We start from the raw sequence: 10149 nt of genomic DNA on the forward strand, positions 1-10149 counted from the left end.
CGGCGAGAGCGACCCCTGGATGGAGGAGAGGTTCGCCTGGTCCTGCCCCGTCCAGACGCGATGGGCCGGATTGTAGACCGGACCGTGCACGCTGTCTACCAGTGCGGGTGGGCAGGGAAGCGATCCGTCGACGTAGCCTAGCAGGTAGTGACTCCCCAAGAGCGGGAGAACCTGCGCACGCCAGAAGATGTAGTTGTCGGCGGAGAGCTTGATGGTGATGAGATGACCGAAGTGAAACGGCGGCGGCGAAGACGATCCCATCGAGGGGGCTGCCTGGGGTGCAAACACCATGGAGGCAGCCGGAGGCACCGAAGCCGATGCGGGAGGAGGCGGGACCGCAGCCAGGGCGGACGCCGCAAAGCTCGCGGCCGGGTCGGACGCCGCAAGGCCCGCGGCCGGGGCGGACGCCGCCAACCCCGCCAGCGGGGCGGTGTGATCCGCTTGCGGCAGGAGCGGCGGGACGACGCCCGCGGAGTCCGCAGCGGACGGCGGCGCCGCGGTGTGGACCACGAGGTCGCGCCCAAGCGAGGGCGCCGGCGGCGTGGAGTAGACGGAGCCGATGCTCCTGGTCCCGATCGGAGCCGGAACGGCGACGGCATCGAGCGGGAGGTTGAGCAGAGCCGCAAGAGAGGCCGGGAGGAACCCCGCAGCAGTGGAACCGGTGGTGGCGGCGCTCGACATGGCGGCGGTGAAGGCGGCGGCGTTTGCGGCGGCGGTGCGGGTATTAGGGTTTGGAAGCGGAAGCGATCGTAACCTAGCGTGATACCATGTAAAACAATAAGTTTTGGGGGAACCAGCACAACCCTCTAGGGGTGGCTTATCTCATTATATATAATGGATGTGTTACAATACGTACATAAGTACAGAAGCTATACATAGTCTAACATTAGTTGACCAGGCAACCTCCCCGCTGGTGCATCTGTGCATGGGCAGCATGGCGCATTGGAAGGTAGGTTGTGCAGGTGGCATGAAGGTAGGTTAGGTAGGTAGCGAGGCCAGCGGGAGGCCACTCCCCTACTATGCACGAGGCCGTGTTATTATCCAACAACAAGCCCCAAATAAGGCAAATTGAGCGAGCCAGCCCAACATTCCATGGATCCTAACATGCCATGCCCCTGGCAGAAACATTCTCAAGAACATGGCACGTTCCTCCAATTAATCGACCCCTTCCCCGTTTCATCATCATCTCTCCATCTTCCGCATGCGCGTTATAAATTCAAATCTTGATCGTATGGAGGGCACAGGAGGAGGAGGAGGAAGAAGAAGGAAGGAAGGGCGAGATCGTGTCAATTAGTTAGCCAGCCATGGCGTCGTCGTTGCCGTCTTCTTCTTGTTGGCATTCCATAGTGCTGGTAGCCATGTTGTTGGTGCTGGTCATGGATCAGATGGCCATGGCGTACATGTACGATGACATCGAGATCGTGTGGGGCGACGACCACAGCTTCTTCTACATGGACGACGCCGGCGACGACGAGGTCCTCGCGCTCTGCCTCGACCAGACCCACGGCTCGGGGTTCCACTCCAAGGAGGCGTACCTCTACGCCCGCTTCGACGTCGACCTCATGCTCGTCCCCGACAACTCCGCCGGCACGGTCACCACGCTCTACGTAAGTCCGTCGATCCATCTCCGACCGCCGCCACGCCATGTCAGGGCGCGGTCACCGTGCCCCGCGTTTACACGTTGATGCGTGCGTGCAGCTGATGCCGGAGGACGTGCCGTGGGACTACCACGACGAGGTGGACCTGGAGTTCCTGGGCAACGTGACCGGCGAGCCCTACACGCTCCACACCAACATCTTCGCCAACGGCGTGGGCAACCGCGAGGAGCAGTTCCGCCTCTGGTTCGACCCCACCGCCGACTTCCACACCTACTCCATCGACTGGAACCCCAAGCGCATCACGATCCTGGTGGACGGGGTGCCGATCCGGAGCTTCAGGAACAAGGAGGAGCACGGGGTGGCGTTCCCGACGTGGCAGAAGATGCGGCTGCACGGGAGCCTCTGGAACGCCGACGACTGGGCGACGCAGGGGGGGCGCGTCAAGACGGACTGGTCGGAGGCGCCCTTCTTCGCCCACTACCGCAACCTCCGCGTGTCCTGGTGCCGGCCGTCGCCGGGACTGGCGTGGTGCGGCGACGAGCCGCCGGAGTCGACGTGGTTCGACCGTGGCCTGGACGCGGCGGCGCTGCGGCGGGCGCGCGACGCGCACATGATCTACGACTACTGCAAGGACGTCCAGCGGTACAGGTGGTCGGGGCTCCCCAAGGAATGCACCGTGGACTAGTTGCATGATTTTTCTTTGTAGGTTTATGTCTCTGGCTATGTACATTACTTCTTCTTTTTTTGGTTCTGGTCTAGATTGAGAACTAGCTGGACTTTTTTTTTAATCTTTAGAAGTTTCATTGCAGAATATATTTATCTATAGAAATGAGAAATACATAAGAGTCGCAAAAGTTTGGCTTCTGCATTGGTCTTGAAGTAGTGACAGCAAGTAACCCAGACGATCAACAATTTAACGGCTCCCTCTTAAGCTGGTTGCTAAGTAAAAATAAATGAATGATCCTGGTGCAAATATGAATGCTGCTTGTTGTGAAGAAGGTCTTGTACATTTAACTTAAAAAAGATCAATGTAGTGGAATTGGATTTTCTCTGAATCACAGAAGTTGTATCCGATGACCCGCGGTAAGAGAAAGCCGGATTTTCGTATATTAATCTCATACCAAAGATAATATGCACTTATTAAGTTACTTTTGATGTGATTTGACATGAAAGAGAACATATATATCCAATACTAAGCACTAAACTTCCAAAATATTTCCCAAAAGGAATTATTACCTAATGAAGGGTACTTCTACCTAACTGCAACCGGTACCACTAAACTTCCAAAATTATCAGATCTATTTGATACTCCCTCCGTCCGAAAATACTTGTCATCAAAATGAATAAAAAGGGATGTATCTAGAACTAAAATACGTCTAAATACGTCTCTTTTTATCCATTTTGATGAAAAGTATTTCCGGACGGAGGGAGTACCAACCAGCATCCTCCCTGAGAAGCAAATACCGTTCGGACAAATAACTTTATTTCTGTATAAACTCATCGTTCAACTGCAACTAATGGCAAAACTCAAATAGGAGAAACAAATGGATCAGCCCTAAAACTGCAGTCCACTCGATCACAGCTCAAGATTAAATACAAAGATAAATGGAAAAAATTGAGTACCATGAGGATAAAATAGGTTCATGGCATCAGAAATGCGAAGACTCTAGTCTCTTGTCAAGCTACAAAAAACAAGCTTCCATGATCTGCCGACAGTTTAAACACATCCTTCTTCCCAAAGGCCAAAGAACCTGCATAAAGCTACAATGTACCACCACCTATAAACACAATTATGGGCACCGACACTAAAAATGCAGAGCATATCAATGTCCAAATCTGAGAAATTATTCAAAGCAGATCCAACTTTTCATGCCAATGCTGAAGAAATCGAGCTCTTAGCGAGCTAATGCCAGTGGCAACCAAGGATCAATGGAATGTTGTTGATCAGCCAAGGAATTTTCTTTCGGAAATGTTGTTGCATATGCACGAGAAAATGCCATGCGCGGAGTACACTGTATAGCCCAAAATAGGGAGCATCTGAGGTTTCTGTAGAGCCAAAAAATGGAACCAATGAGCCTGAAGAATGAAAATCCAGTTCCAGCCAGGCCTGTGAAACCACTTGACAATCCTTGGCCCTTTGTTCAGCTTCATCTTTCTTCTCGACTTCTTCATGTCTTCTTCTCTTCAGCATCTCCACCTGTTCAGACAACGTATGTTCGCACAAGAGGCCGGCAACAAGAAGAAAACCTACAGTGCCACACATACAGATACAGGGACGGAGAGGGCAACAGTGAGTGAGGGCAACATGATTGAATTAGTAATAGTCAGTCCACAAGAGCACAATCCAGCATTTACAGCTCAAGACAGCAAGCAATACATGAGAGCCCGCTGAGGACTGCTATTCAGCACCAGTTTCTCAGATGTTCATTTGTATGTGTCCAGCAACAGCTATTGAAAGAAGGAAAGAGAACGCTTCCAGATCTCTATCGACATTCGGGTCCATTTGACCTCGCCAAAAAGCATCATCGCCCGCGCACCGCCCGCAAGCATCAGGGCACCATTCGTCGCCCACTGGATTCCGCAGTCTAAAATGGACGCCAGTGGCTGGAGGAGGAGGACTGACAGAGCGACGCCCAGGTGGCCCGGTGCCTTCGCTAGTTCTTCCGGCGCTTGTCCCTGGGGGAGACCATGGCGGTCGACTCCGACACGTCCTGCAGCTCAAGCATCGACTGCGATCTCGTGTGGGCCGGGAACAGCAGCTTCGGTGGACGAGGAGCAGGCGGGGAAGCATAGGCGCCCACGGCGTTGCCAGGCTTCCTGTGCGATCGTCGGGAAGGCAGCTTCTGAGCTTCATCGTCGCTGCCGCTGTTGCTCCCTGAGCTGCTTGTGGCGGCCGGAGACAATGTCATCCTCCTGCAAGTCGTGGGGCTGTCCGCTACATCATCTTCAGGGTACACCTCTTTGCTCTGTGCTTTGCCCCACTTGAAACTGAATGGGAGAAGACCTTTGCGCTTCCTGGGGGATGGGGTTTCTGGCTTCGGAAGGCCCTTCACCGGTGGGGGAGATGGGATCACAGCAACTGGAGGCTTCGTGAAAGATCCGGACTTGCCATTGTAGAACTTGGATACCCCTTTCCTGCCATACAGAAGAAGATTGCTCAGCAAAGTGGAAGATCTGTAAATATCATGAAGCATAAAGTCTCTCGACTAAGATATTATCTGATAAGTGCAAGAATTTATAGACAAGAACAATCTCCAGGCTGCTCACGGGTAACAAAAAGACAAAATTAAGTTGCCAGATCAACAACATAGACAAATCACTGAATATTCTAATGACACAGTTCAACAAATACTTAACATATACAATGAGCTACCTGACAAAAGCATGTGAAAGAAGATCGTGCTATATGTTTAATGATCGCGTTACTGTGTTAAGATACATCGAATTGCGCCCTGTTTCCACATGACTTGATCACCACCTTGATCCTACAGCATCTACGCACATTTTCTGATGGCAAGAGCCAACAAGTACCATTAAACTAGTAAATAAGCGTACCAAGATCATAGTACGGTAGAAAATTAAAAAGAAACTAAGGCTGATCCATAGATTACATGCTAAAAGTTAGTGCGCCCATTTTTTGCCCTCAGAGACTTAAGAGTAAAAATATGATAAGCATCCTGATATGATAAATGACAGCATTCAGGTTTATGTATACACAAACAGAGGAATGATTCATATTCAGATGGTTAATTGAAAGTATAGCAACCACCGACATCACTGTATCAGAGAGCTGTGTCTACCATTTGTAAGTATCAATAAGTAATGCTGTGGGGTTTCCGAAAACCAGTATTATTGACCTTTTCATATAATTGATCGCAGTGGTGTTATGAATAAACTGCAGAATGGATGGTGCATTACTTTTGGCAAAGTTGAATGCATGTACGGGATTGAGTTACTAACAGAGCAAATTTCATTACTAAAACGAGCATCCATTTTGACGACACAACACATTCGTAAATCTACAAGAGCATGATGTGTATGATGTCACGTCACATAAGCATAATTACCACAGCTTTCCAGCAAACTACTAATGGGACTGAACATAACACTGGGCAGGACACTAACCAGGCCAACCTACTACACTACACAGACACCTGATAATACTATTCACATTCAGCAGTACTGCCACTTATATGCTACAGCTAATTAAATACACAATGAACAGCCATGAACTATGAAGAACTGGAGATTCAATCTTTCTGTAGAGTTTGGACAAACACATATGAACTTAATTAGATAAAACCAGTGTCAGCTTTCCTAAGACAAGTACTCCCTCCGTTCCAAAATAGATGACCCAACTTTGTACTAAGGTTAGTACAAAGTTGGATCATCTATTTTGGAACGGAGGGAGTATCACCAAAGCATACACAAAAAGTATCCAAAGCAATAAGCATCAAAACATTACTACACACAAAATATCCTGTGTATTCACTGAAACCTTTGAATCTCACACTGTCCCAACGTGACAAGTGAAAAGAAACTCAGCATTCACAAATTAGTTCAATTAAAGCCATTAATGCCGGTGAAATTATGTACTGGTTCAAGGACCAAAGAGCACACATGGTGCGGTGCCGTTGGTCGTAATGAACACCACCTACAATGTCAGACCCTAATCTCCCCAACCACATTGGTTGCAAAGGGCCAAGGCACCACCAAGAACCACCCAGAACGCCAAACGAGCTCAGATTATCCACCTGTTCATTCCAAGACCGACAAAGAAATCCCCGAATTCGCTAAAAGAGGCACCGACCCGAGGATCGGGAACTAAATTACCTCGCTGAAATCACTTCGAGACCACCCAAGAAGAAACGGAGAACTAATAAGAACCTAACGCGCATTCCCCGACTAATAAAACCGATCAAGAACCGTCGCGTCGGTCCGGACGGCCCAAGAAACCTCCAGCATTTCCGCACGGGGAACACGCGGGGCGGGACCAAGAACGGCCGCGTCCGCCCACATTACCCACGAATCGCCCGACGGGGCGGCCAAGAAACGCCGGCCGCCGACCGAGACCCAAGATCCGCGCTCCTTGGCGAGCCTGGGGGGGAGGGGGGGAAACGGGGAAGCGGGGGAGGGCGCTCACCTGAAGGGCAGGGCCTCGTTGAGCGCGTCCATGGTGTCGAAGGGCCCCTTGTAGTTGCTCTGCACCTCGCCGTCGCCGCCCTCGACCTCCTCGCCGTCCCACTCCCACTGCGCCGCCGCCGCCGGGCTGTCGCTGTCCCGGCCCCCCGACGAGCCGCCGCGCCCGCCCGAGGCCGGCGGCGAGGCGTAGGCGCCGCAGCGGGCGGCGCGGCCGAACCGGGCGCCCCCGCCGCCGGCTAGCCCGGGCCCGCTCTTCAGCGCGATCGACATGGCCCCGCGCCGCGCTCCGCTGCTCTGCTCTTCCGCCCCTCCGCTCCGCTCCGCTCACATGCAACGGAAGCCGCCTCCTTTTTTTTTTCTCTCGCTCGCACGCGCACGCCGCACGCTGCAGGCTGCACGCTCACCGAAAAAGGGTACTGTAGTGAGGACCGGGGGAGAGGGTTGGTTCCCTTTTTTTATGGGGTGGAGGGGGTTGGGAGTATTTATTTAGCACCCAAAAGAGGCTTTTTCTTCTTCTACTTTTTTCTATAATTTTTTTGTTTCCACATGAGTTCTTTCTTTTTGGAATAAGGTTTCTACATGAGCTTGCAGATCCCCACGCACAAATGCTGAATTGAAATCTCAGTCGACTTAGACTTGGCTGCGAGAAAGAGGGAAAATCTTAGTCGGCTCAAAATTAGTTGCGGGACATATGGAGAAATCTTAATCGGCTTAAAATTAGCTGCACGCGAGAGAAAATGTATGATGTGTGGTATTTATTTATGAATGTAGTAGGGGCAATATTGTAATAATGCATTCCATTTTGCTTCATGGTAGGTTAGTACACGTATTATACATCGTATAATTTACCGCGGGTAGAGTACTTTGCTGCAAAGTTTCTACGAACCCACGCATCTACATGACGAAGTGGTTACTCAATTTTCGACTATCTTTGCCTGCATATGTGTGCAACCATCCAGCCTCGCTCGACAGCCTCTAGACATGTTCTTATATACTATCGACGAAAACATTCTCCTTCTTTGCCGTGATGTCAATATTTGTTCATATCTCATCTCCTCTACCCCTAAATTAAATATCATTACATCAACCATGCTCGAGCCTCCACCAACAAATTGATGGACGATGCCACATATCCATTTTTATCCATTTTTCTGACAAGTATTTCCGAACAGAGGAAGTACATTGTAGCGAGGTATGAACTAAGGAACCTGGCTAGAAAAAAGTATAAGAGGGGGACAAGAACGTTTGGTCCATGGATGTATATACACCCTATATAGAAAAATAATAATTAAATGAAAATTCAAAAAAGTATTTTTGAAATAAACTTGACCTTCCATTGTATTTGTAAGAAATCCACAAAAAGAAAAAAAATCATTGACTTCTTTTTAAAAAATACAAAAAATTCGGCCAAAATAGCAATAAATTTTGTTTTCTTACTTTAAAGTCAACCCTGGCTTTTATTCCTTAAAAGATACTCCCTCCGTCCGGAAATACTTGTCATTGAAATGGATGTATCTAGATGTATTTTAGTTCTAGATACATTCATTTTCATCCATTTTAATGACAAGTAATTCTGGACGGAGGGAGTATATAATACTCCCTCGGTCTCATAATGTAAGATGCTTCTTGACACTACACTAATGCCAAAAAATGTCTTACATTATGCGACAGAAAGAGGAGTGCAAAAGAGAGTCATGTTTATTAAAAAAAACTTCTAAACTTTCTTTTTCTTTTTCTTTTAAAATTTTCTCATATCAGATGTATATAAACCGAGGAACCAAAGGGCATTTTCCATAAGAGCGGTGCTATTTAGCCGTGATACTCTTGTTTCAGAACTGAGATGTGAGGGGGTGCTCACTTTTATTGATTGAAGCAGATGGTACCGTGTCCAATTTTTTGTACAAGAAGACCCCCTGCATGAGTTAAAATTGCATCGAAATACCTGCATCCATTCCACATGAATAAGCAATCCATGTCGTGTGAACAAACCGTGCAAGTGGTGTGTGGGTAGAGCAAAACACCAGATTAGAACAAATACAATAGATGAGTACGAACCACCTGAAAATGTGAAGGGAAAAGCAGTGCGTGCTTTCTAAAAGAAGAGGAGTTGGTTCAAAGACAACTGGACATGGCCCCATCTTCTCTAATGCAGCTAGGATTTTGCCAAAATGGATGGTGTAGTGTACCTGCTCGCTGCTTCACATTTATTGAGCGCCCATTATCTTGGAAATGGGACATGCAATAATGTCATGTTGCATACATGCACACTACGTGTATGGTGTGCACTAAACGTTTGGCTATGTTCACATCCAAAAAAATAAGTTTGGATGTATATTACAGTGACGCTGCATGCGCTTTTTTTATAAGGAAAATGTTGTTGAGACCCGGAGCCTTACAGATAATAGCACAACACACACAACACGAATAAACGCAACAAATGGTGGGCACAACTGCCCGAAGATGAAACATCGATGGACATCGAGTTGACCTCACGCGGGACGACAAGCACAGGCGCCTCACCTCGCAAAGCAAAACCTTAGACATTGCAGGATGCAAGGTGTCAGACGGGATCGCCAAAGAAGACGTGGCGTGAGATATGACATCCACGCCGCTTAACATAGTCATAGCTTGCATAATCCTGCTCACATCACCGCCACCATGTCGATGTCGCTACCGGGGAGGGGAACTCCATCCCCTCTCACCCAAGCCCGAGGGGACATGGATTGCCATGAACATGCAACACCATTGTAGAACACACCAACAACCACCCACACCAGGGTCTGGATCACCAGCCCACCATGGAGCGGCCAAAAACCTCGCAGCCGCCATCTTCCTTGGCAACCGTACGGGCTTGCCCGACGACCGCCTCTTCAATAAAGAAGTATATTTGTCCTAGTTACTTCAGACGCCCACGATGAGTAGACAACATTGCATTGACCATATAACATCACAAAATAATGTACATTGTGCGAAAGGATCAACCACGTGTTTAAGATAAAAACAAGACAAGAGCACACATGATCTTCTTCTTCTCCATCGTCCACTATGTGACCTCCGGCGAGGTCGACTCCTTCGGTCGGCTTCGCCTTTATCAGCTTTCTATTCGCTCCAACTCATACGTCGACGGGCAGGAAGAATAAGCACACGAAGATGTTGAGCCATGCCATAGCAGAGTGAAAATCGTGCCGGACTTCAAGGCTTTTGCAGGCAACCGTGCAAAAGCAAAAAAAATAAAAAAATCATATGTTTGGACATGAAAACATGGCAGTAGATGGTACAGTACCTTCACTGTTTTATCAAGAGATCGACTCGAGGTAGTACTCTCTGCCTCCTAAAATAAATGTCTCAAAATTAATACAACTTTATACTAAAGTTAGTATAAAGTTAAGACATTTATTTTGAAACGAAA

The 10149-nt window shown here is 48.6% G+C and overlaps 2 protein-coding genes across 2 annotated transcripts; one reads left to right on the forward strand and one right to left on the reverse strand.

Annotated features, from left to right (window-relative positions):
- The first annotated feature begins 1083 nt into the window (after nt 1-1083).
- LOC123134694 (xyloglucan endotransglucosylase/hydrolase protein 24) lies at nt 1084-2420 on the forward strand. Its single transcript, XM_044553891.1, has 2 exons — nt 1084-1607; nt 1699-2420. The coding sequence occupies exons 1-2, from the start codon at nt 1305-1307 to the stop codon at nt 2281-2283; spliced, it is 888 nt and encodes a 295-aa protein (XP_044409826.1). The 5' UTR covers nt 1084-1304; the 3' UTR covers nt 2284-2420.
- A 1457-nt stretch (nt 2421-3877) lies between these two features.
- LOC123138498 (uncharacterized) lies at nt 3878-7164 on the reverse strand. Its single transcript, XM_044558478.1, has 2 exons — nt 6742-7164; nt 3878-4733 (listed from the first exon to the last, which is right to left on the reverse strand). The coding sequence occupies exons 1-2, from the start codon at nt 7008-7010 to the stop codon at nt 4253-4255; spliced, it is 750 nt and encodes a 249-aa protein (XP_044414413.1). The 5' UTR covers nt 7011-7164; the 3' UTR covers nt 3878-4252.
- Nucleotides 7165-10149: the final 2985 nt, after the last annotated feature.

Source organism: Triticum aestivum, chromosome 6B (assembly GCF_018294505.1).
Source record: "Triticum aestivum cultivar Chinese Spring chromosome 6B, IWGSC CS RefSeq v2.1, whole genome shotgun sequence".
Classification (NCBI taxonomy): Eukaryota; Viridiplantae; Streptophyta; class Magnoliopsida; order Poales; family Poaceae; genus Triticum; species Triticum aestivum.

Excerpts from the sequence above, each read along its gene's own strand:
- LOC123138498 (XM_044558478.1), bottom strand. The coding sequence starts at position 7,010 with ATGTCGATCGCGCTGAAGAGCGGGCCCGGGCTAGCCGGCGGCGGGGGC. Across the intron at positions 4,734-6,741 it reads AACGAGGCCCTGCCCTTCAG|GAAAGGGGTATCCAAGTTCT; the intron begins GTGAGCGCCCTC and ends TCTGTATGGCAG.
- LOC123134694 (XM_044553891.1), top strand. The coding sequence starts at position 1,305 with ATGGCGTCGTCGTTGCCGTCTTCTTCTTGTTGGCATTCCATAGTGCTG. Across the intron at positions 1,608-1,698 it reads GCACGGTCACCACGCTCTAC|CTGATGCCGGAGGACGTGCC; the intron begins GTAAGTCCGTCG and ends GCGTGCGTGCAG.